Genomic DNA, 27,540 nt, shown 5'->3' with positions numbered 1-27,540 from the left:
ATTATATCTACTACTGCGGGCAGGAATCCCTCAGAAGAAATGGAGTGGACATCATGGTCAACAGAAGAGCGTGAAATGCAGTACTTGGATGCAATCTCAAAAACGACAGAGTGATCTCTGTTCGTTTCCAGGGCAAACCATTCAATATCACAGTAATCCAAGTCTATGCCCCAACCAGTAATGCTGAAGAAGCTGAAGTTGAACGGTTCTATGAAGACCTACAAGACCTTTTAGAACTAACACCCAAAAAAGATGTCCTTTTCATTATAGGGGACTGGAATGCAAAAGTAGGAAGTCAAGAAACACCTGGAGTAACAGGCAAATTAGGCCTTGGAATACAGAATGAAGCAGGGCAAAGACTGATAGAGTTTTGCCAAGAAAATGCACTGGTCGTAACAAACACCCTCTTCCAACAACACAAGAGAAGAGTCTACACATGGACATCACCAGATGGTCAACACCAAAACCAAATTGATTATATTCTTTGTAGCCAAAGATGGAGAAGCTCTATACAATCAACAAAAACAAGACCAGGAGCTGACTGTGGCTCAGATCATGAACTCCTTATTGCCAAATTCAGACTTAAATTGAATAAAGTAGGGAAAACCACTAGACCATTCAGGTATGACCTAAATCAAATCCCTTATGATTATACAGTGGAAGTGAGAAATAGATTTAAGGGCCTAGATCTGATAGATAGAGTGCCTGATGAACTATGGAATGAGGTTCGTGACATTGTATAGGAGACAGGGATTAAGACCATCCCCATTGAAAAGAATTAAGGGTAGAATTGATTTATTTATTAGATAACTTAAAGTCAGTCAGAGTGGAGATTGGTAGAAAACAAAGGAATCATTGTTATTCAGTCACTAAGTTGTGTCCAACTCTGCGACTCCATGAACTACAGCTCGCCAGGCTTCCCTGTCCTTCACCGTCTCCCCGAGCTTGCTCAGATTCATGTTCATTGAGTTGGAATGCCATCCAACCATCTCATCCTCTCCTCGTCTTGTCCTCTTTCTTTCCCAGCATTAAGGTCTTTTCCACTGAGTCAGCTCTTCGGATCAGGTGGCCAAAGCACTGGAGCTTCAACATTAGTCCTTCAAATGAATATTCAAGGTTGATTTCCTTTAGGATTAACTGGTTTGAGCGCCTTACTGTCCAAGGGACTCTCAAAAGTCTCAAGCACGACAATTAAAAAGCATCCATTCTTCAGCACCCAGCCTTCTTTAGGGTCCAACTCTCACATCCATACACGACTACTGGAAAAACCATAGCTTTGACTATGGTCGGCAAAGTGATGCCTCTGCTTTTTAAAATGGGTGTCTAGGTTTGTCATCGGAGAAGGCAATGGCACCCCACTCCAGTACTCTTGCTTGGAAAATCCCATGGATGGAGGAGCCTGTTAGGCTGTAGTCCATGGGTCGCTAAGAGTCGGACACGACTGAGAGACTTCACTTTCACTTTTCACTTTCATGCATTGGAGAAGGAAATGGCAGCCCACTCCAGTGTTCTTGCCTGGAGAAGCCCAGGGACGGGGGAGTCTGGTGGGCTGCCGTATATGGCGTCGCACAGAGTCAGACACGACTGAAGTGACTTAGCATAGCATAGCATAGGTTTGTCATAGCTTTCCTTCCATGGAGCAAGCATCTTTTAATTTCATGGCTGCAGTCACCATCTACAGTGATTTTGGAGTCCAAGAAAATAAAATCTGCCATTGTCTCCACTTTTTCCCCATCTATTTGACATGAACTGATGGGACCAGATGCCACAATCTTAGTTTATTTCACATGCTAGCAAAGTAATGCTCAAAATCCTTTAAGCTAGGCTTCAACAGAACATGAACTGGGAACTTCCAGATGTACAAGCTGGATTTAGAAAAGGCAGAGGAACCAGAGATCAAATTGCCAACATCTGCTGGATCATAGAAAAAGCAAGGGAATTCCAAAAAAAAACCATCTACTTCTGCTTCATTGACTAGGTGGAAGCCTTTGTGCGGATCAAACAAACTGAGGAAAATGCCTAAAGACACAGGAATACCACACCACCTTACCTGCCTCCTGAGAAACCTTGCAGGTTAAGAAGCAACCTTTAGAACCAGTCATGGAACAACTGCCTGGTTCAAAACTGGGAAAGAAAGACATTAAGACTGTAATGTTGTCACACTGCTTATTTAACTTATATGCAGAGTACATTGTGTGAAATGCCAGGCTGGATGAATCCCAAGCTGGAATCAAGATTGCTGGGAGAAATATCAACAACCTCAGATATGCAGATGATACCACTCTAATGGCAGAAAGTGAAAAGAAACTAAAGAATCTCTTGATGAGGGTGAATGAGGAGAGTGAAAAAGCTGGCTTAAAACTCAACATTCAGAAAACTAAGATCATGGCATCTGGCCCCATCACTTCATGGAAAATAGATGGGAGAAAGTGGAAAATAAATAAGCATAGTCTTTTCTCTTAAAGATTTAACAACATGATGAAAAAGATAGATGCGTATATGTCACTATATAACCTAGAAAGTTATCTTTCCCTTTTTACTATAATAAGCAGAGAAGGCAATGGTACCCCACTCCAGTACTCTTGCCTGGAAAACCCCACGGACGGAGAGGCCTGCTAGGCTGCAGTCCATGGGGTCGCTCAGAGTTGGACAGGACTGAATGACTTCACTTTCACTTTTCACTTTCATGCATTGGAGAAGGAAATGGCAACTCACTACAGTGTTCTTGCCTGGAGAATCCCAGGGACAAAGGAGCCTGGTGGGCTGCCGTCTATGGGGTCGCACAGGGTCGGACACAACTGAAGCAACTTAGCAGCAGCAGAAGTAGCCAGTCCAAAAAAAAAAAAAGGCTACTCCCTGTGACTCACAATGATGGGGCCTCCATCACTGACAGTCAACACACACACTGTACTGAACAAGAGTGAAGGGTACACCCTTCATAAACTTGAAGTCAGGAACACAGAAAGAAAGAAATGGGACTCCAGGGTACATTTTGGCCACTGAATAGCTCAAAACATAGACTAAAAGCGTTAAAATAATTAAATCATTTGATATGGCAATTTTTTTTTTGCAAACTGCTTTGCAGAGTATACAACTGAGACTTGAACATCGGAGGTCAGGGACATCAACACAGGAGCAGACAAAATTCCAAGTGTAGCTTATAGTTGGTCCTCAGTATACAAGGTTATACATTCGTGGATTCAGCCAACCGCAAATCCTGTAGTACGACAGTCTTTACTAGTGAAAACTATCCAAGTAGAACCACACAGCCCACACCTGAGCTGTTCAAGGGTCAACCACACCTTGAATGACCACAGCATGAGAAGCTGGGCCGGTGTGTTGAGGAGAAGGAATCAAGAGAAATTCTGAGGCTGGAAATTTCTAAAAATCTGATCGGTAAATAAATGGAAAGGAAATATATTTATTAATAAAGTTACATCCATTTTTCATTTCCATAATATAATATCTGTCCACCACCACCCAATGTTTACATTCAGTGCCTGCCAATGAAATGTTCAAAGAGAAAGTACCAAGACATTCAAGTTTCAAAATAGTCTAGGAAGACTGGAGAAAACAGAATCACTAAACTGCAAAGCAGAGCAGTCAGATCCCTGGTCTGTCATTTTACAAGTAAGAAACTAAAGCCAATTACTTGCCCGAGGACAGAAATGTGAAGCCAGACCCCCAAAGTCCTGCTACAAGTCAGTAGCTTTGCGCAGCTCAGCAAACAATCCTAGGTTGAGACTTTGGGGGGTATCCCTACTGACCTCCACTCAACACACAAAGCCCTCCATTGAAAACTATGCTGAAAAGCAGTGTCTATTATGTTAACAGGTCACTTGAAGAACTGAGTCCATAAAAAGGGGCCCTTTCTGGGCCCATTTGTATAGCTATGGCCATGGAGACCACAATGTTTATTTACAGAAAAGGATTTTAATAGTATGTTTTCGAAGGGGAAAAAAAAAAAAACTCACATCCCCAAGGTATGAGGGAAAAAACAAAACAAACATAAAAACTCTCTTTTCTACTTAAAACTGATGTTATTTATTCCCTTCTCCTTGGGCCAAGCCAAAAATGGTCAACAACACACAGATGCTACTTTTTCCTCCCTCGAGTACATGCACTACCTTCAGGACAGGCTGGCGGATACTATTTCTCTGAACTAATTTCAAAGCTCAGTTTGCAAACCTTATAAGTTGCTAAATACATCCCAGGCTCCTGGTGGCAAAATTGCTGCAGTACTCCCAGAAATCCTGGCTACATCTCAGAGCTTCTGAAAGCTGAGTCTGTGGTTCACTCAGACTTCTAAATCCCCAGCACCCATGACAACACGAGCACTTAACAGAAGCACAGGAAAAGTGTATCAGAATAACCAAGTAGTCTCTTTCTAGTTTCAATGGCAGGCCGGTGTAGCAGCAACTCCAACCTTAAACCCTCGTATGATGCTACACTCTGACACCCAACTGAGGCGGGCACGGAAATCAGTGCCCTCTTGACAAAGATTAAGATGCTTGGCACAGCATAAATGTGCTGTTTGGTGAAAGGTATTTTTAAAACTCTATACGAAAAGGTGTAGCCAAGATGAGTGCGAGAGGTTTTACCATCTAGTCCAGGTGTTTTTGCTTTGTTTTCGCTTTCAGATTCCCCCAAAGGGGATACAATACATTTGAAACATTCAACAACAGACATTAGTCTCCAACAGCCCCTTCCCGGCTGTCGAGTGTGAAGCGAGTGTGTGCTCCAGCGGCAGAAGTGTCTCTGCTGGCTGTTTACAAGTGTGCTCAGATTAGACACTGACCTTGACAGCTCCGAGTTGCTCTTTTCTGAATTTTTCCAAGGGTTTAATCAGGGTTTCGGTGACACTTAATGCCTAGAGAACAAGAGCGATAACAAAAGAGCAGAGCATTAGGTTTCCAAAAGGGAAAAAGTGAGCTTTCCATTCCCCTCTTCAACCCCGCCCAGAAACAAAACGAACAACACACTGAACAGCTTTATCTCACCCTGCCAGTGCGGCCATTAAATCACTTCTACATTTATTAACACACCAGATCTCCATAAATATTTTCAGGGAAGAGGAGGTGGGGCAAAGCGCCAGGGAAATGTGCAACCCAGCCCCAACACAGCCCTTTCTTCAGAGACACAGCAAGAGGGTTGGCTTCAAACAACAAAGGGGTCTATCACACTCATTAACAGAACACTTCTGTTTGAGGGTTTGTTTTTTGTTTTAATCCCTCAGCTCAGAAATTTAAAAGTCAATGACGTTCCTTTATTAGTGATCAGACTACATTACACAGAGGGCTAGGTTTGTGGCTACAAGTTTAAATGCACTCAGACTGCCCTTCATCACTGAAAATTTCTCATAAGGATTTAGGCTGTGCCAGCAAAACAGAGTCACTTGGAGCTCAGGACAGTCAGTTGTCCAAATATTAGGGGAGTTGGCAAGGTCACGGTGACAGGAACCACACATGAATGCTACCCACAACCTCACTCATTCTTATATTGGCTGATTTGGGGCTTGTCATTTTAATACAGAATCTGCACAACACTTATATGTGGAATCAAAAAAGACAGTAAACTAGTGAATAAACAAAAAAGAAGCAGACTCACAGATACAAAGAACAAACCAGAGGTTACCAATGGGGCGAGGGAAAGGGGCAGGGCAACACAGGGCTAGAGGATTAAGAGGTATAAACCGTTAGGTTTAAAATAAGCTACAAGGACATATTATACAATATGGGGGAATACAGTCAGTGCTTTTTAATAACTATAAATGAAACATAACCTTAAAATTGTAAATTACGATACTATACACCTGTAACAAATAATATCACTGCACATCAACTATATTTTAATTTTTTTAATTTCAATAAAAATTTTTAAAAATCTACAACAATGCTGAAAATGCACAAGGGAATATTTACCTAAGGAGAATGTACTTAACCACAATATGCTAGTGAGTAGTGTTCTCACCATTTCCAGAAAGGTCCAGAATAGAATCTCAGTAGAACCTCAAGACACTTTACAACAATGTATCACCCCCCTCTTATTACAATAAAGGTCCCCAGAAATCCAAACTTAAGATTACAGAAAAAAAAATAAGTGACTTGGAATAGGAAACCAATCTTCATTTAACCCCCTATGCTCCTTTGCATTGTTTCATTATGTAAGGGTTTCTCCCAGAGACGATTCATCCAGTGAGATGTAAGTGAAAAGTCATTTTAATACAGAATCTACACATCACTTATTCATGGAATCAAAAAAGACAAGAACACTGGAGTGGGTTGCCATTCCTTTCTCCAGGGCATCCTCCTGACCCAGGGATCAAACCCAGATCTCCTGCATTGCAGGTAGACTCTTTACCATCTGAGCCACTAGGGAAGCCCCTTAGAGAATCCTCAAAAAAATGATCCTGTCCACACTCAAGATGACTAGAGCTTGCTTGAACTCTCTTCCCCAGGCCAGCTACTGGGCTCCACTCACTCCCACCCTGACAATTTGTTACTTGGGTGTTGAAGAGTTTAGGCAAAAGACAGAATTAAGAGCAATCACAAGTCAAGGGAAAGGGATCACCTTCAAAACACGATAATCTCATCCTGTCCACATTGTAGGCCACGTAACCCACAACAAGACCAAACCAAAGAACAGAAGAGGGAAAGAGCAGGTCATGCCAGGAACCCTGATGACTCTAAACAATATGGAAGCCCCAAGTCCACTGGGAAAGCAGATCAGAGGCTCTGCCGTACATTTTCAAGGTGATTCAACCGACATACAACAGCTCAAAAATCATTCACTCATTCACTTAGTTATTTGGCTGAGCTGGCTCTTAGTTGTACCACATGAACTCTTAGTTGGGATCTAGTTCCCTGACCAGGGATCAAACCGCAGACCCAGCATGGGAGCATGGAATCTTAGCCACTGGACCACCAGGGAAGTGGCATCTCAAAATAATTTAAGGCTCACTTCTCTTAGCACAAATACCATCTCCTAGGCTTTCACATCTGGACCTAGCCTACTAGTGGTCCTAAGTAAACCCAGATATGATACATCATCCTTGGAGGCTTGGTCAACTCAAGAAAGAAGTCAGCCCAGAATTCCATGCTGGGACCACAGGCTCATAACTGCTCAAGTTCACAGAGGAACAAGGATGCAAAATTAAGTAAGCATGAGCCTAGCCTGGCCTTAACTACCATACAGTACTGCAACACCAAGTACCAAATGGGCACCTCCCCATTCCAAGCTGCCATATCAATAAACTATCTCATGAGACACATACGTGCTGAACACTCAGTGCCAAGTACCATGTATTAAAGACACAACTATGAACACATAGCCCAAGTGCAGCCCCTGCCCTTGTGGAACTTACTGTCTAGGTGGGGAGATAGACAGTGGACACATGAAGACATGAGCAAATGTGCAGAAAGAGGTCCAGTAACTCGTTCCAACAGAGAAATGTAGGCCCATGGCTGACAAATCTATTAGAGGAGATAGAGGGAGAAATGAGCTCTGGGAGGGCTTCCTCAAAGAAGTGATATTTGAGCTTGAGGTCTGAACGATGAGACAGAATTAGTGGTGCAAAGAACAAGGCTGGAACTGCAGCCTGAAGCCAGCAGAGGCAAAGGACTGAGGTGAGGATCTCAGGAAACAGCAAAAGACCAGTGAGTCTGAAGCACAGAGAACAAGCAAGCGAACAGAGAGATGAGAGAAGGCAGGGTACCAGAACAAGCTATGCCTGGGAGTCCAGGGAAAGGGCTATTTTATTTTGGGATTAATAGAAACTCACTATTACTCTCACACTGGGAGAAGGCAACGGCACCCCACTCCAGTACTCTTGCCTGGAAAATCCCATGGATGGAGGAGCCTGGTGGGCTGCAGTCCATGGGGTCGCTGAGGGTTGGACACAACTGAGCGACTTCACTTTCACATTTCACTTTCATGCATTGGAGAAGGAAATGGCAACCCACTCCAGTGTTCTTGCCTGGAGAATCCCAGGGACGGGGGAGCCTGGTGGGCTGCCGTCTATGGGGTCACACAGAGTTGGACACGACTGAAGCGACTTAGCAGCAGCAGCAGCAAAGGACCTTAAGCTCAGAATTATTACAATGATCTTTCAAAGATGACTCCGATTTAAGTTTGTTTTTTTTTAATATGGACCACTTTTAAAGTCTTTATTGAATTTTCTACAATACTGCTTCTGTTTTATGTTTAGGTTTTTTGGCCACAAGGCTTGTGAGATCTTAGCTCCCCAACAAGTGATTGAACCCACAACACCGGCATTGGAAGGTAAAGTCTTAATCACCAGATTCTGGCTCTTTCTGGCTCTCTGAGAAAGAGAGATTAGAGGTAAGGAAAACTGGAAGGAGAAAGATTTGTTAGGAGGCTTCCAGAGCAACACGGGCAAGACAGGATGATGGCTTGAAGGCAGTGACAACAAAACTAGAGAGAAGCAGATAGAACAAAACTAGAGAGAAGCAGATAGACTGCAGAGATATGTACAGGTAGAACTAAAGTAACTGGTGATGGACTGAACGTGGAAAGGGTAAGGGTTTCCAAGATGACTCTTAGATTTCTGCCATCTGCAACTGAATGGACAACAATATTATTCATTTATTTATTGAAAGAGGAAGCTTCTGAGGAAAGGCAATTGGGAGGAAGCACTACAGGGTTATGTTACATTGGAGATGCTGAGAGACGATCAAAAGATGAATAAAAGGCTGCCAGAGACATTGGTGCAACGTCCAGGAAAGACATCTAGATCAAAAATACACATCTGGCAAGAGTCGTTTACAAGTAGGTGGTATTGGAAGCCAAAGAACTCAAGTAGGATGTGGTAGGGGATTGAAACAAGAGGTCTCAGACTAGGCACTTAGGATGCTCAGAAAGGGACAAACAGGAGGAGGAGACGACAACAGACACTGGAAAGAAGCTACTGGGGCACTGACGATGAAGACAGGGTTTTAGCCGCATGAGCCGCAGAGAAATTAAATAAGGAACAAGGCCTCAGCAATACCCAAGGCAAGGAGACAGAAAAGGCCAGACTGGAGCTGGCTTATAACTAAAAAGCGAGGACATCTGTGGGAACAGCCCTTCTCCACAAGGATGGCCACGAAGGACAGAGATGAGAGGAGGGCGGCCGAAAGGGAGCACGACATAAAGCAAAGGCGTGTGTGTTTGTTTTCTTAGTAAGGTCGACATTTCAAAGGTGAAAGCAGGGGCTTCTCTGGTGATGCAGAGGTTAAGACGCTGAACTCCCAAAGCAGAAGGCCTGGGTTCGATCCCTGGTCAGGGAACTAGATCCTGCATGTCACAACGAGGAGCGAAGGTCCCATGCGCTACAACTAAGACCCGGCACAGCCGAAGAAATAAATTAAAAAGATTAAAGCACACCCTGTTAAGAATACAGAAAAGATGGTCTAAAGTCTCTAATGGGGGTGGAGACAGGATGCAAGGAACAAGCAGTGGCTCAAACAAAGGGGTGTGTGGATTTCATGAACAGAAGCTGTGGGATTTGCTACCAGAGAGTTATTTTTTCCATACAAGGCAAAGTCAGTTCTCAAGATTTCGGGTGCGGAGAAAAGTGCGCATAAAGAGGAGCATGAAAGAAGGAATCATTACAAACAGTGGGGACAGGGCTTCCTGGCTGAGAAGTAAGCAGGAGTTTATGGGACCTCCACTGGGCCTTGTGCGACTGTCTCCAATGAGGCATGAAGAAGGCGAGCAGTTGGGTTCATCCTAGTAAGACTATTTCTGAGAGCCCATCAGCATAAGATGATATAATGCAGTGTGTGCAGTGTGGATGAGGCCCAGAACAGGTGCTTAGGAGAGAGAGGACTTCCTGAAGGGATAATACAGAACTGAGCCTGAAACAGGCATGGGAGTTCTCAGGTCAAAGGATAAGAATAAAAGAAAGAGGGGAAGCCAGTGATTCTTAGCATGGAACCACCAGCAATTCAGCGTCACTAAAGCCCCTGAAGAAATCAGAAATCAGGAGAGGAGGCTGGAGAAGTCTGACGGGCTCCAGAAGTCACCAGGCTGCGACCTAGAGATGCTGAATCAACACTAAACGTGGCAACGATGATGTAGCTACGTGAAGACCCTTTAAAATCAGAACCCTGAAACCCCAAACTCTGTGGAGTAAGCACTGTCCTTCACAAAAGGATCATGCCACAAAGATTCCACATGAGCAATTTTATATCCATCCTTAGCCGAGAGAATTGATGCAATATCTAACTTCCAAGGGCTAGCACTAGTGTAGACAAAAATTATAAGGGGCTTCCACCTTACTGTTGGCAGGTCAACAAGCATTATTTCCAAAATAACAGAAATAGTAGTTACGGCAGGCATCACTGCAACCCAATTCTTTGATCAAAGTGTTTTGATCAAAATTTTTTAACTTAAACACCACTATCATTTTTCTTCTATAATAAAGTCTGGACTTCCCTGGTGGTGCAGTGGTTAAGAATCCACCTGCCGATGCCAGAGACAAAGGTTTGATCCCTGGTCCAGAAAGATTCCACATGCCATGGAGCAACGAAGCCTGTGCTCTGGAGCCTTCGAGGTGCAACCGCTGACGCCCACATGCCAAGAGCCTGTGCTCTGCAAGAAGAGACGTCCACGCACCGCAACGAAGGGAGCCTCTGCTCACCACAACCGGAGGAAGCCCACAAAGAGCAATGAAGATCCAGCAAAGCCAAAAATAAATAAACTTTAAAAAAAAAAAAAAAGCCTGATTATGTAACTTCTGAACTGAACAATTCTATTCAAAGACAAAATCCTAAAGTAGCTGCTAAATGCTTCGGAGTAAGGCAATGTGGGTTGAACGACAAAGATGGTTTTCTTCTTTTTCTAAAAATAGAGACTCCATGAAATCTCTCTGTTCCTTCTATAATTTCACAAAAATACTATATAATATTTGTGAGTAATAAATGTTATGGAAGTTTTCTAATGCCAAAGTGAGTCTTCTTCCCTAGAGATAAACATATACCAATTCCAGGGAATGTGCCTAAAACTGAGGCAATTCCTGATGGGGAAATTACCCAATTTGAAAGAAACAACTGAAGTAATAGTATGGAGAAGAGTTTTCAAATCCTAAAATATTAAAAATCAATCAGATAATTTAAAAACAGAGAAAGCAAATTTAGAATGTGATTTTATAACCATGTATACAGTTTTATAACTGTATTTTTCGCATGAAATACTTGAAGCAGACACACAAAAAATGTCATAAGAAGCCTTGCTAATGAGCCACGGAAAGAGTTTGAGACAGTCTTGCTTAGAAACAGAATGTATCTATGTGAACATAAAGCATGTTAATAAATCCGTTGGTCTCATCTTACAGCAAGGGTCAGACAATTCTTTCTATAGAAGGTCAGGTAGTAAATAATCCAGGTTTTGAGCTGTGCAGCCTCAGATGCAACTACTCAACTCTGCCCCAAGCAGTAAAAACATGGCCATACACAGTATACCTACGAACGAGTGTAGCTGTGATCTGACAAAATTTCATTTACAAAACAAGAGGCAAGTTGTGTTGGGCCTATGGACCCCGGGTGACTCAACCCTGCCTCAGAGAATCACCTTGGGCGTAAGCTGTTCTTCTTACTCTTAGCTGATTATATATTTTTTTAAATATCCATTTGTCATATTTGCAGGGCACCAAAGTTGGGAGGGAAGGTTGAATGCTGGATAAGGAAATCACAGCTCAAGAAGCTCTCAAGTTGAAAAGGACTCAAAAGCACTGCTGCAGTATTTGCCTGAGATAAGCAACCAACCAGGCAGTCTTGAAAGCCAAATGCTCAAGTGTGAAAGGTGTCTTAATTTAATAGTGGACTTTAGCAGGGGCTGTGGCTCCTAAAAGTTTGAGTGAACTAAAAGTTCAGCATGAACTGAAGTTGTCATAAGGCACCCTAGAAGTTAATGAACACATATGTAGGCTACATATATTGTTCAAATCCAAATAAGACAATCATTCAATTGTGTCTTGTAAGATCAGAAACTATCTCAACAGCAGGTTCACCACATTTGAAGAGAGACATTCTCGTAAAATAGATTTGCTGTATGTCTCAAGAAATTGAAACAGGGGCTCTGTATCAACCTAAAGGGGTGGGATGGGGAGGAAGGTAGGAGGGAGGTTCAAAAGAGAGGAGATATATGTATACCTGTGGCTGATTCATGTTGAGGTTTGACAGAAAACAACAAAATTCTGTAAAGCAATTATTCTTCAATTAAAAAATAAATTTAAAAAAAGGAGAGAGAGACATTCTCTAATGGGCACATAGTAGGAATCTGAGATAAGGCTAACAATGTTTAGAAGAACAGGTTTAAAAAAAAAAACAATGTTAAATGTAATTAGGGAGAAAAAGAACATTTCGAGGGAACAAGATGTAAGCTGTTTTCAAATATTTAAAAGGGTACAGTATGAGAGAAGGAAAAATCATTTTGATACGCTCAAAGAGGACAAAACGAGGTCTAACGAAGAAAAGCTATAGGGCAGATTTGGGTTCGCCCCCAAGAGGAACTCAATACGAACTACGATGGACCCAACCAGGTAGTGTGACGCCCAGGCTCCTTCCCCGTCAACAAGTACTCACTGAAGCAAGATGGCCCATGTCCTAATAAGACACTACCGCAGATTCAGCCAAGGAGACCTCGAGGTCCCACCATCTCTCTCACCTGGGATTCAGCATGAGATGCAAGAGGCAGACGCACACACTTGTGTCATGATGACAAACCACAGACCCATCAGAACTCCACAATCCAAAGTCAGAGAACCAGAGTATCAGGTAACTGTGTGGAGGATTCAATTCTTCTCACTAGGTAAGCCTGAAATCCCTTTTTGTAAGCCATTAGGATCCGAGAGCTTAAACGTCTAAAAAGGAAAGGGACGATGGGACTTCCCTGGTGGTCCGAGCTGAGAGTCTGGGCTCCCGGTGCAGGGTGGGAGCCAGGGTTCAATCTCTGGTCAGAGAAGGAGATCCTATATGCCACAGCTAACAGTTGAAATGCCACGACTAAAGATCCCCTGTGCTGCAACTAAGACCCAGCACAGCCAAATAAATAAATATTTTTTAAAAAGGAATGATAGGGTGGTATCTTTATCTCCCTCTGCAGTTTAAGCCAGAGCTGAGACTCCCGTGACAATACTAGCTGACCTGAAGAGATCAGGCTCTACTGGGAAGAACCACTGCCACTGCTTTCAATTTCCCTCACGTATGACATCAAAGGTGAAGTTCATTTTTTTTAACCTTTTATTTTCTATTGGAGTATGGCCAATTAACAATGTTGTGACAGCCTCAGGCAAAGAGCAAAGGGACCCAGCCATACATCTACACGCATCCATTCTCCCCCAAACTCCCTTCCCATCTGGGCTACCACATAACACTGAGCAGAGCTTCATGTGCTAAACAGCAAGTCCTTGTTGGTTATCCATTTCACCTAGAGCAGCATTTACATATCCATCCCAAACTCCCTAACTGTCCCTTCTCAAGGCGAAGTTCTGATATACATTCTAAAGAGAAGAGGGTTTACGACCAGAAACCCATATTCAGTAAAAAGGCAACAAAGGCACAACTGCATCCCAGGATATCTTTCGTAATTTCTTTTTTTTTTTTAAGTCTCAGTCCAGGTCAAACAATGAATCAGCCAGTAGCCTCACTATGCCCTGCCTTCCTAATCACTCAGCTCTAACAAGGACAGACAGATTGTAATGAAACAGAAGGAATTATGACCATTCCCCATGGCTCTCGTTATTTTAAGCCTGGATTCCAAGTGTTCTTGACCCCAGAGGAATGCATAATCTGAAAGCAAGGGAGAATTTCCACTATTTTTCTCCCATGACCTTCCAGAGACTTCCATTTCATTAGACTGAAGCAAAAACTCGACTTTCCAACTCCAGTGTCAAGAAGAGGAGCAGAGAAACCTTTCGGCAAAGACATATTATTTTTCCTTGAACAGAACCTTGAGAAAAGGTGTCAAGGAACTCTCATATATCTCTGATCATAAGGACTGTGTTTCTCAAACTTCCTCTCAGGAAAAAAAGAGACTTAGCCCTATATAAGAATTCTTAGCCTCCCAAAGGAGTGCACTTTCCAACATTTTGATGAACAAAGAATTATTTCAAGATCCTAGCCTAGAACAGCCCTGAACACCCCTAGTTTCAGCTGCTTAGAGATCACAAACAGGTTTGACTTACAAGCACGAGGGGAAGCTAAGAAATTGAAGAGATTTATTTATCATTCAGGAGATGTTCAGTAATTTCATAAAAACCACTCTAGAAGAACAAGCTAAGTGATTACATTAAGGAAGTCATGAATGTACATATACGTATAACTGAATGACTCTGCTGTAAAGCAGAAATTAACACAACTTTGTAAATCACCTACACCTCAATAAAGTAAATTTTTAAAAACAGAAAGCCATGAAAATTCATCTCAGGAATAATTTTTTTTAAGTGAGACTGTCCAAATGTGCTGTAAGATAAAATTGTAGCTTGAGATAAAATTTCCAGTGAAAGCATCAGAAAAGACATTTTAAAGAGGTCTGTATCTCAAAGAACTCAGACTGACGTGGCCACAAGGAAAGCTGTGCTGAAAAATTCAGAATGCATCATAATTATTACATTAATGGCAATGGAATAACCTGGAATAATTTCTTCATGAAATATGGGAAATATTCCTAAATTATACACTGGTAATTTAATTTTTAAATACAGACACACATTTAATCAACTAAATCATGATAATATACATCTGATTATCTGGCAGACACATACATGCATACTTAAAAAGTATGTAAGTTCAAGCTATACAAAGATTTCTCATTTAATCTTTTCATGGGAAAATGGTATTGCATTACCATCAGGCATAAACATTATAGGTAGTGGATATCTGTCCTTTTCGGCTACTGGATACTTGAAACCTCCTTTCTATGTTTGAGAAATTCTCCTCCCAAATAGGACAAAACCCATCTTCCACTGTAAAGGCTGAAAATGACAGACACTTGCTTTCCCTGCTATCTTGCATGAGGTCCTGGCACCCGGCCAGAGTTCCACTACTCAGTGACTCCCACTCAAGAATTTGATTTGGAAACTAGCACGATCCCTGGGTTGGGAAGATCCCCTGAAGGAAGAAATGGCAACCCACTCCAGTATTCTTGCCTGGAAAATCCCATGGACAGAGGAGCCTGGCAGGCTACAGTCCACGCGGTCGCAAAGAATCAGACACAACTGAGCATCTGAGCAACAGTACTTGAGAAACCAAGTCCTGGTGGTGGGAGCAACGCCTCTTTCCCAGGCGCAGCAGTTCCACCAACAGCCACCAGGGGCAGTGGTTTTGCTGGTGCACTCATCGTGTGGTGGCAACAGCGGCCGTCTTCAAGCCCAACTCTGTGGTACAACCCTCAGCATCATTCCCAGTTCCCAAAAAGATACTGCAAGCTACTACTATTCTTTAATAAACTCCCTTTCTGGTGGTCTACTGGATAAGAAGTCACCTTGCAATGCAGGGGATGAGGGTTCAATCCCTGGTCAGGGAACTAAGAGAACTAAGATCCCACAGGTCATGGAGCAACTAAGGGCTGCACAGCACAACGACTCAGCCCGAACGCCCCAACTAGAGTCCAAGTGCTGCAACAAAAGATCCCTCGTGATGCAATGAAGACCCCGTGTGCCACAGCTAAGACCCAAGGCAGCCAAATAAACAAACAATGAACCTCCTTTCTGTTCAGAAAAGCTAGACCAAGAAAGTGAGAATCTAGACTAATATTTTTTTTAAAGTTCAGAACCTGAAACCATCTTGTCCAACTGCTTTCAGTGCTATCCTTCTCCATATTCCAAAACAAGATTTTTCTCCTGATTAAACCAATTCTCTTTTAATTAATTAGATTACTCCCCATCCACATGCTCCTTCGCTACCTCTTTCTCCCTCTAGCCAGTCTCTCCCTGTACTGTACCTTCCCCCTATCAATTAAGGCTCAAATCTTAAAGGGAACATTTAAATGAACACTAAAGTCCTCCCCCCCGCCCTTTTTTTTTTTAAGGCTCTAATGTTGGCAAAAAATGATGAAGTTTCACAGCTGGTTTTGCTAAGAGTCCTGCCACAGAGATAAATACGAGGCCAGCATTTCCTCACTTAGGCTCTGAGCTAACTAGTTCTGTTTTTCAGTTCAGTTCAGTCGCTCAGTCGTGTCCAACTCTTTGAGACCCCATGAATCACAGCCCTGTCCGTCACCAACTCCTGGAGCTCACCCAAACTCACATCCACCAAGTCGGTGATGCCATCCAGCCATCTCATCCTCTATCATCCCCTTCTCCTTCTGCCCCCAATTCCTCCCAGCATCAGGGTCTTTTCAAATGAGTCAACTCTTTGCATGAGGTGGCCAAAGTACTGGAGTTTCAGCTTCAACATCAGTCCTTCCAATGAATATTCAGGACTGATTTCCTTTAGGATGGACTGGTTGGACCTCCTTGCAGTCCAAGGGACTCGCAAGAGTCTTCTCCAACACCACAGTTCAAAAGCATCAATTCTTCGGCGCTCAGCCTTCTTCACAGTCCAACTCTCACATCCATACATGACCACTGGAAAAACCATAGCCTTGACTAGAAGGACCTTTGTTGGCAAAGTAATATCTCTGGTTTTGAATATGCTATCTAGTTCTGTTTTTAGACCACAGGAAAAACAATTTTCTTTTGTTACCTGTGTATTCTCAACAATACAGAAGGACATTACTTGCTCTCTGCCTACTTAATACTGTTAAGTAAAAAGAGGAAGAGGATATCATGCTAGAAGCAATTTTAAACTTCAAAATAAATAAATCCTTGGATGTTATTTTATTTCTAAGCACAGTACAAGCTAACTTAATCCCTCCTGGTCAGAAAAAAGAATTAATGGGAAAACATGAAATTAAATTTTCTAGTGGTAATAGCTCAAACTCACCAGCTAAGAATTGGAGAGCATTTTAATGGACCTGTAAAATAAGCTCTAATTGGGACATAGGTGCAGAGGGTCTGCACATTAATTCTGTAGGGTTTGGACCTGAAAATGAGAAGCCAATTAATATGAGATGGTTCCTTCAATGTCTGATTCTTTCAGACCACGGCAATTTCACTTAAAAGCCTAGGAACCATAATTTGTAAAATATTGATATATATTCCAAATGCATGACTTTAGTTACCACGCTTGTGCTTTTATTCAGACAATTCAAGAATAAAAGTTCTTCAACTTTCAGTCCTAATTCTAAACAGCTTGAAACTTAACAAAGCTAGAGGGTTTGAGCTCAAGGTCTGACCACTTCTGCTCTGCGTTAGTGCCCCTGATGTTTGGCCACCTCACCCTCGAAAGGGGCTTCCCTGATAGCTCAGTTAGTACAGAATACGCCTGCAATGGGGGAGACCTAGGTTCAATTCCTGGGTTGGGAAGATTCCCTGGAGAAGGGAAAGGCTACTCACTCCAGTATTCTTGCCTAGAGAATTCCATGGACTGCATAGTCCATGGGGTCACAAAGAGTTGGACACGATTGAGCGACTTTCACTTTTGCTCTCAAAAAAGAAGTTGAGTCATTTTATGACAAAATTTTAAGATGCACTTAATGCCTATTTTCTAAAAACAAATATCTTAGTGTTTGTTTGGGGACTGCTTGGGGGTGGGGGGAAGGAAGCATCAATTTTGAAGGGCGTTAACCAAAATAAAAGTACCAATTTTATTCAGATTGTTTAAGTCAAACAGGAAAGGTTTTTTAGTGTTTATTTTTTGTTTGCTTTTCATACTTAGGAAAAATCAAGAATCTTCTAACAAAAGCTATTGGGTTTTACCTAATAAGGGGCTACTCCAGTGGCACAGCAGTAAAAAAAATTCACCTGCAAAGCAGGATACACAGGAGATGTGTGTTTGATCCCTGGGTCTGGAAGAGCCCCTGGAGGAGGATATGGCAACCCACTCCAGTGTCCCTGCCTGGAAAATTCTGTGGTTAGAGGAGCCTGGCGGGCTGTAGCCCACGGGGTCTCAAAGGGCAGGACACGACTCAGCAACTGAGCACAGACTAATAGGGGTGTATGGATGTTTAGCCTTGAACCTCATTCCCTCTGTGCCTGAGGGACCACAAAAACCTGGCTTCTATTTTTCAGACAAAATAAATACTTGGGCAGAACATCATGAGAAGGAATAAAATGCCACAGGAGTCAAAGTTAAACCTGTCAGAAAGCTGTAAAAGTATCTTGAAAAAATTAGAGGGATTTTTTTTTAACTGTAAATAAGAAAATGTTAATTTCTGAGGAAACAGTATAACTCTGTGGCATGGCTAGAAATGGAACGTCATGAACAAGGAGACAATAAATTGCTGAATAAAGAAAATATGACAGAGAGAGAGAGAGAAGTAGGAAGGAGAACTAGTCAGAAAAGAGCACCTACACTTTTGACCAATGACAAAGAGGTGAGCTGTCCACCCCTTCTGTGAGGCCTGGGGCAGCAGGGCCCTTGATAACTCATTCTCTGCTGCGTAGCCACGAGCTAAGCACCTCATCCTGGAATAGGGCCTAGGTTCTTTCTGTATCCTCAGGTGCTAGAACTCTGCCAAGCTCATAATGGCATTCAAACGTGTTTGTTTTACAAAGCGAGATTCTCTCACAAAATCATATAATATAGAGAACAGCATTTCTGGATCAATTTCCTGCTGCTGGTGATAAAGTCGCCACGAATGACCAAGTTGAGTTTCCTATATGTGTTAAGGGAAACACTAACTGAAGCCGCCCACCCTGGCCAGGCACCATTGTCACCATTTGCAACAGGAGTTCCTGGTAAGGAACGTGGAACTAACAAGCCCCCACCAGCTGGAAGAGTTCAGGAAAGGTAAAAAGCCACAGGAGATGCCAGTCTGCATGTCCTCCCAGAATCCTCCTCTGTGGAACCCATCTTGCCTGAGTGAAGCCCGCAGCACCAGGAAGGACCCTGTGTCAGAATGATTGACCGGAGACAACTTGGAAACTAATCCCATCACCATAAAACCCAAGACTGGGAGCCACGTGGCAGAGCCATCCTCCTGGGTTCCTTGACCCTGCTGCTCTCCACCCGGGCGCCCCGTGCCAATAAAGTCTCTTGCTTTGCCAGTATGGGTGTCTTCAATAATTCACTTCTGAGTGTTAAACAAGAACCCATTCTCAGGTTCTGGACGGGGCCCCCCTTCTTGCAACATATGGACACATTCTCTCTCCTTCAGAACAGTCTGTGTCTGTATTAGACCAGGTCTTCTAAAAAGCAGACACCAAGACAGGATTAGAAAGACAAGATATGTGAGAAATGTTTATGAGAGAAAAGGGGGAAGGAGACGGGAGGCTGGAAGTCATCAGATATACATGAATGTCTGGCCCGAGGGAAAGGAGTCAAGGAAGGAAGAAACGTGGGGTGGGTGTATGTTAGACTGCAGTGCAGTTCTAGAAAAAGTTCGACTAGACCATCAGGGACTCCTCGAGCCCTGGCTGCCTGCCAGAGGACTCCAGTCTCCAGGAATAAGCCTGCTTTCGTATCTCTGCTCTGCTCATTCACAGGCTGGGGGCAGACGTGGGAACCCTGGTCTCCGCGCTAATGCAGCGATGGAACCTCGCAGCAATGAGGCCCAGTGGAGGATTCCACTTCCTGCAACGGGAGATCATGTCTTCCATTGCTTCCAATTCCATATTCCTTCCACTACACTTCCCAGTGGTTCTCCCCTGGGCCTCTAACAGTCCCCACCACCACGGTACTACTGTGTTTCATTAAATCTAACAAGCCACTAAAAAACTAAGACACTCCATATTTTCCCATACTATTAAAAAAATGCTGCTAGTAACATCATTCACTATCAACCCTAAGAACTTTTATATTTACTGAAAATGATCTTTGGGAGTCAATATGTTTTTATAATACATCTTTTTAAGATTTTTTTTTTGACATGGCCCATTTTTAAAGTCTCTATTCAGTTTGTTATAATATTGCTTCTGTTTTACGTTTTTTTTATTTTTTTTTTTTGGCTCTGAGGCATACAGGAGCTTAGTTCCCCAACCAGGGGTCGAACCTGACCTTCTACATGGAAGTCTTAACCACTGAACCACAGGGAAGCCCCTCATGTTCCCTTTTTGGGCATACATTTTTAAAACAACAAAAGGCAAAATATATCACAGATATTTCTAAAGCTTCTTCAGAATCCAACTCTTCTCAGTCAGTTTCAGTTCAGTCACCAATATCTGGTTTTCCCCATGTATTTTTTTTTCCTTCTGTGCCATCAGGAGTCTCACAGCTGAATCATTTCTTTAAGGAGTGCTCCACTATGGTACCCAGATTTTCTTTCAAAATGATGGCACGCGATCTTTAGGTAATAATACTGGCACTTCCCTGACCCACCCAGAAGGCCTCAATGGTGTTCCAACCACCAGCAGAATTTATATTTCTTCTTTCAGCGGTCCTTAAGTGGTCCGTTGACTGAAATAGTGAGAGGTTACTCTTGTCCAAACAGGCCAGGTAACAACCAAAGTCACGTTTCTTCCTGACTGCTGCCTGGGGGCGGGCAGCAGCTGTAAGAATACACATACATCTGACCCATATTCAAAGGTGGAGGTGGGGGTGTTCAATCTTACGAGGAGCTAAAGGCAAGGAACACTGTCACTGGACTACCAGAAGATAGGATAAAGATTCTCTTTGCATCTCTGTCACCAACTTACTTTGTGATATAAGTCAAGTCATTCCATGGAATTCTCCAGGCAAGAACACTGGAGTGGGTTGCCATTCCCTTCTCCAGGGGAAATCCTTCTGACCCTGGGATCGAACCTGAGTCTGAGGCATTGCAGGCGGATTCTTAACCGTGTGAGCCACCAGGAAGCCCAAGTCAAATCATTCCACCTCTTCCAGTTTCCGTTTCCTTTCCTTTTTTGGAATGATGGGATAACACCTAAGTTTCCCTAAGCTCTCCCTCATCTCTGTTTTAGGAGCCAAAGCCTTACTGTGGAAGTGCTACACGACAGGACCTGAATGAAAGTCTTTCCCTCAGGAAACTGTGGGTGCAGCTGAACTGATTCCCACTAATGGGGACGAGACGGCTGACTGAGCAGGCTGGTTACCTTCTGGTCCTGCTGGGGGTGAATGTGTGTAGCGAGTGTCTGTGAGTGTGTGTGTGTGTGTGTGTGTGTGTGTCTGTCGGGGGTGAATGTGTGTAGCGAGTGTGTATGTGTGTGTGTATGTGTCTGCTGGGGGTGAATGTGTGTAGCGAGTGTGTGTTTGTGTTGGGGGGGGGAGGGCGGGAGGCAAGTGGAAGGGTTCATGCCTGCTTTTTACTCCTTCACATCAGTACTAAGTGGTTTATCCCAAGAGCTGGCTGATTCCTCAGAAGCAGAGGAGAAGCCCAAGGAGCTGAAATTCAGGAACCGCAAGTTTCAAGAGGGAAGCAGCATCTGACGATGACAGGGCTGCGAGGCCACAGATGACCCTGAGTCACCAGGAGTGAGGACACTGAGTCAGGAGGCCAGGCTTCCCGCGAGAGGGCCCGGGAGGAGCCCCAGCCACCCGCCCGGGGTGTCCACACGTAAGTCGCAGGGGCCATTTCAGAATGGTTCAAGCGCATTACATCTCCTGTACATTTTGTTTCTATTTTGACTATGACTTCAGCTCCACCTCAGATCATCAGCATTAGATCCAGAGGTTGGGGACCCCGGCTCTACAGGATTCTAGGTCAGAAAAAAATCCAAGCCTCAAAAGGTGCATTCCAGAAGAACAAGCTTCACCATGACATCTGCGTCCGGCTGAATTATAGCGGATTTCCCAGAAAAACATTGTTGTCAAGTTGTAAAGGTCAGTTATGAGAAAAATTCTTCATAAATATAGATCACTGACAGTTTTTACAGTGAACAGAGAAAAGTTTTCATAAATAAGTTGAAGGTGGATTCTCTCCCCCCTGAATTGTGCCTGCCAAGGGAATGCTGCATAAAAATGTGTCATTTATCTGTAACACAACTAATTAAATTAGGTTTGATATACTGTATAAAATATAAATAGATGACATGAAAGGCAGTTTTTCTAATGGCATGTAATGTCTTTACAGGAATTCAGAAGCAATTACTAAACACAAACTAAACACTGTAATTCCTAACAGCAGAGGGACTTCCCTGGTGGTCCAGTGGTTAAGAACCCACCTTGCATTACAGGAGACTTGAGTTAGATCCCTGCTCAGGGAACCAGATCCTACATGCCGAGGGGCAACTAAGCCCCTGCACCACAACTACGAAGCCCAGGTGCCTCAACAGAAGATTCCACAAGATGCAACAGAGATCTCGCGAGCTGCAACTAGGACCTGATGCAAATACAGAAATACGTAAAATTTCTAACAGCAGAAATCTGCTCCATTAAAATAAATGAGATATAGTTCAAAATACTTTGGAAATGACAAGTGAAAACTTAGCGTCATAAAGACTACTTTAACCTCCTGAGAGGCACAAAGTCACCAAAAAGCAATTCAGAGTGGCTCCAACTTTCAGACTGTGGTGTTGGAGAAGACTGTGGAGAGTCCCATGGACAGCAAGGAGATCAAACCAGTTAATCATAAAGGAAATCAGTCCTGAATATTCAACGGAAGGGCTGATGCTCAAACTCCAATACTTTGGCCATCTGATGTGAAGAGCCGACTCACTGGAAAAGACCCTGATGCTGGGAAAGATCAAAGACCAGAGGAGAAGGGGGTGACAGAGGATGAGATGGTTGGATGGCACAACCGACTCAGTGGACATAAGTTTGAGCAAGCTCCAGGAGATAGTGAAGGGCAGGGAAGCCTGGCTTGCTGCAGTTCATAGGGTCACGAAGAGTGGGACACAACTGAGGGACTCAACAACAACAAAAACTTTCAGACAGATCTGGCTCCAAGACTACGAAAGCCAGTGGAGCTTTCACGAGCACCCGGGGCCAGTGGTGCAGTTGTAGAAATGTTGCACAACAACCTGGAGGGTTATTAAAACAGAGCCTGACGTGCCCCACCCCAGAGTTCCTGATTCAGTAGGTCTGGACAGGCGCCCGAAAGTTTGCATTTCCAAACAAGTTCCCAGTTCCGCTACTGGTCCACCGACCCAGCTTGGAGAACCACCACCCAAGGTGGTACTAAAGACAGAATGTCACGGAAGTTTCTCCCCAGTGGTAAAAGCTACTTAGTTCATGTTAACACACATGGGCTTCTCTAGTGGCTCAATCAGTAAAGAGTCTGCCTGCAACGCGGAAGACCCGGGTTTGATTCCTGGGTCAGGAAGATCTCCTGGAGAAGGAAATGGCAACCCACTCTAGTACTCTTGCCTGGAAAATTCCATGGATGGAGGAGCCTGATGGGCAACAACCTGTGGGGTCACAGAGAACTCAGATACAACTGAGTGACTAACACACACACACAACCAACATGTATTATTTTAATAACGCCATGAAGCATTTTTGAAACTTTAAAATTGTCATAGAAAGTTTGAAACAAAAATCAGTGTCAAAACCCCCAAAAGATACAGAAATCACATAACCAAATGCTTCCAGAAGATCCTTGAGACTAGGTAAGAATGATGAGAAAGGAGTGAAGCAAATCAGAATGAGTTGAGGGAACACCCATCCTGCCTTGCCTGGAAGCATCCAAACTACTGGGTCAGACAAAAAGTCCACTGGGTCTGTAAGAGCGTACAGAAAAACCCAAACTAACTTTTTGGCCAACCCAATAGTAACTAAAGCCTTCAAGACTCAACCCAGTGCTTTCTTTATCAGGACATAAGCTCAGGGTCCAGCACCCAGCAAGTGCTTCCTGGCCCAGTGGGTTCACAAGAGTAAAATCTGTGGTGGGGAAGAACATGGAGAAGAAAAAACAGAAAGGAAGGAAGGAAGAGGTCTCAAAAGCCTGAAGAGTCTGTGTACACAGAGACAGCTCAAGGGGGAAGAGGATGCAACTGAGGGACAAGATGCCCGCCTACGTCTGGACACCACTGGGCAAGCTCTCACTTCTCTCTCCAGACACGCCCGCCTTCCCCAAGCTTCCCTGCACCTCTGGGCCTCAGGCAACTGCCCTGATGTACCAGAACTCCCATATACTCAGCATCACTGAAAACTCCCCGATTTACAGCAACGGACAAAAATTAAAAACGCAGGATGACAGGACTCACGCAGAGAAGTAAATACAACATGAAGGGCTTTCAAAAGAACATCATCAACACAACAGCACTATTTTAAACGTCCCTAAATTCCTGGCCAGCTGCCCACTGCAGATAAGTACGGCATGTCCTGCCCCGCCAGGGAGAGCATGTCCGGAATTCTGGCAGGGGAACACCACACAGGACTTTTCTCGGGGGACATGCACGGAAGTGACACAGGCATCCCGTGGACTTGGCTCTCCACCTCAACAGTTGGCAACATGATCAGGAAAAAACTACTCACTTGGAAACACTGTCCTGAAAAAGGGCAATATTGACCTTTTCAAGGACACGGCACATCCGTTCATAGAAATTTGACTTTCACGCATGGAGGGAACCACTGACTTCCTAGACTGGCATTCTCTCCACTTTCTAACACTTCATTTTAACGGCTACAGAGCTGGACACCATTGGTGGGGGGAGGATATGCAAACACAGCTTCCCTCTTCCCCATATTCAATCCATTTTCCCTTAAGGAAGAAACTGAGGATTTCCCTGGTGGTCCAATGGCTAATACTCTGCGCTCCCAATGCAGGGCGCCCGGGCTCAATCCTTGGTCAGAGAACTAGATGCCACATGCAGCAACTAAAGATCCCGTATGCCACAACTGAGACCCACTGCAGCCAAATAAGTAAGTGTAGAAAAAAAAAAAGCAGAAAAGAAACAGGCTTCATTTCCATCTTTCCATCCCAGGCTAACTCCAATATATCAACTCAGACCAGAAACAATGTCTCTAAAGCGCCTTCCCCGAATTCCCCAGTAACTTTCCACAATGCACACTTTGGACAATCTCCCCAGTGCAGCACTAACCACTCAAGGCTCAGAACTACGCCTTTGTCTTGATGGCACTTGACACAGAGTGCTTGCCGAACTACATATATGTATCCAGCCCACTGAGGCATACATGAGGCATGTGATCATACATACCTGGCGCCTCAAAACCGAGAAGCATGTATTCCTGACTGCTGAGCATCTAGTCTCATGTCTTTATCCCTTAAAGCCCCAAAACATATTTTAACATTTATTTAGGAGATGGAAAGCTTTTTAAAAAATATGTGCCACCAGTCTTTGCCTTCTAAAATACAGATTATATTAATGACTTAATTGTAAATATCTACATATTATGCTACACCATCATTTAATTTAGGACACCAGGAAATATTCATCACTTTTTAAAAAATTGAAGTACAATTGGTTTACACTGTTAATTTCTGCTGAACAGAAAAGTAATTCAGTTAAACATACATATTCTTTTTTATATTCTTCTCCACTATGGTTTATCTCAGGATATTGAATATAGTTCCTGTGCTACAGAGTAGGGTCTTGTTCATGCAGTCTGTATGTAAGAGTTTGCATCTGCTAATGCCAAACTCCCAGTCTATCCTTCCCCCCGACTCCCCTCAGCAACCACAAGCCTGGTGTCCATGACTCTGTTTCTGCTTCATAGACAGGTTCATCTGTGTCCTGTTTTAGATTCCACACGTAAGTGATAATCATATGATATTTGTCTCTTTCTGACTTACTTCGTTTAGCATGATACCCTCTATTTCCATCCATGTTGCCACAAATGGCATTATTTTGTTCTTCTTTACGGCTGAGTTATGTTCCAGTGTATGGGCGTGTGTATGTGTGTGTGTCTGTGTACACACCACATCTTCTTTATCCATTCATTCATCAATGGACATTTAGGTTGCTTCCATGTCTTGTCTATTGCAAACAGTGCTGTGTGAACACAGGGGTTCATATACCTTTCTGAATCATAGTTGTGTCCAGATAGATGCTCAGCAGTAGGATCTCTGGATCTTATCGGAACTCTATCTTTATTTGTTTGAGGAACCATCATATTGCTCTCCATAGTGGCTACACCATTTTACATTCTCACCAACCGTGCAGGACGGCTCCTTTTTCTCCACACCCTCTCCAACACTGATTTGTAGATATGGTGGTGATGACCATTCTGCTCAGTATGAGATGATGCCTCACTGTAAGTTTTGATTTGCATTTCTCTAATAATTAGTGACGTTGAGCGTCTTTTCTACATATCTGCTGACTAATCACTTTTAAAGATTAAGTGACATGAAGACTTTGTTAAACTCTTGGAACCAATTTCAGAGTATGTCTACCTCTATTTCACAGCAGTTGTTTTCCATGCTCTTTTTTTTTAATATGTGACTTTTAACATGCTGCTGTTTTGTAACAATTTTAAGAAAAACAAGAGTTTTCCAAAGTTCTCAGAAAGTACTGGCATCCATTTTAGCTCCTGAATTTCCTTGTCATTGTGTTTGCAGGTATGACTTTGTTAAACTATACAAAGAGCCTCACCCCCAAGTCTCTATCCCCACAAACTCCAGTGCAAATACCACTTCTTTCATAACGCCCTTCCCAGCAAGCACAGTCTCCACTCCTCGCCTCTCCAGGCAACTACACCCTGTATTTCTGTTTAGCACTTAGTATGATATATTTTAATTCACTTTTTAACAGTTACTCAAGACCACATTGGACACTTGTTGAGGGAGCTATCTTTTCTTACTCAAAAGTTTCAGGCTGGAGTCTGGTAAAGCATCAAAGTTTTTTTGTTGACTAAGCGATCAAAGGTTATATAACGAAAGTAGCCATAATGATGCCATGCAATTTTCATGGTTAAAAAAACAAGTAACCACTATCTATAAAGATTAGACAGAAACACCAAATAATGCCAACATGGGTTAAGTGCCATTGATTTTAACATTCATTCATTTAATTATTATAACTCACTGATAACTCAGGTGGTAGTGCTATTAACAAATGGAACAATATCAGGAATTCCAGTCAAGAGGGAAAGAGAGGAAGAAAAGTCTATATATTAAATGGCACTTAGAAACTTATCAATCAAATGCAGTGTCTTTGGATCCAGATTCCAACAAATCCAACTGTTATGGGAAGGAGGTAATAGGAGAGACAAAATGTAAATGAGTATCAGGGAGAAAAATGAATATGGCCTAATTCTTTGTAATCTCAAGGAACTACTGTTTATTTTTAGGTGTGATAAAGATTCAGTTCAGTTCAGTAGCTCATTCGTGTCCGACTCTTTGCGACCCCATGAACTGCAGCACACCAGGCCTCCCTGTCCACCACCAACTCCCGGAGTCCACCTAAACCCATGTCCATTGAGTCGGTGATGCAATCCAACCATCTCATCCTCTGTCGTCCCCTTCTCCTCCTGTCCTCAATCTTTTCCAGCACCAGGATCTTTTCAAATGAGTCAGTTCTTCGCATCAGGTAGCCAAAGTATTGGAGTTTCAGCTTCAACATCAATCCTTCCAATGAACATCCAGGACTAATCTCCTTTAGGATGGACTGGTTGGATTTCCTTGCTGTCCAAGGGACTCTCAAGAGTCTTCTCCCTGTCG

The 27,540-nt window shown here is 43.2% G+C and overlaps 1 protein-coding gene across 2 annotated transcripts in view; it reads right to left on the bottom strand.

The window, feature by feature from the left end:
- Positions 1-27,540, bottom strand: part of LOC104988029 (rho GTPase-activating protein 10-like) — a 74,557-nt gene that overhangs the window by 26,493 nt on the left and 20,524 nt on the right. For both annotated transcript variants that reach the window (XM_010839164.1, XM_010839163.1), the window contains one exon: positions 4,799-4,870. In XM_010839164.1, coding sequence (XP_010837466.1) covers positions 4,799-4,870 — 72 coding nt within the window. The remainder of the gene's footprint in view (positions 1-4,798; positions 4,871-27,540) is intronic.

Source organism: Bison bison, unplaced genomic scaffold (assembly GCF_000754665.1).
Source record: "Bison bison bison isolate TAMUID 2011002044 unplaced genomic scaffold, Bison_UMD1.0 scf7180017864114, whole genome shotgun sequence".
NCBI lineage: Eukaryota > Metazoa > Chordata > Mammalia > Artiodactyla > Bovidae > Bison > Bison bison.
This window is presented reverse-complemented; position numbering and strand designations above follow the sequence as displayed.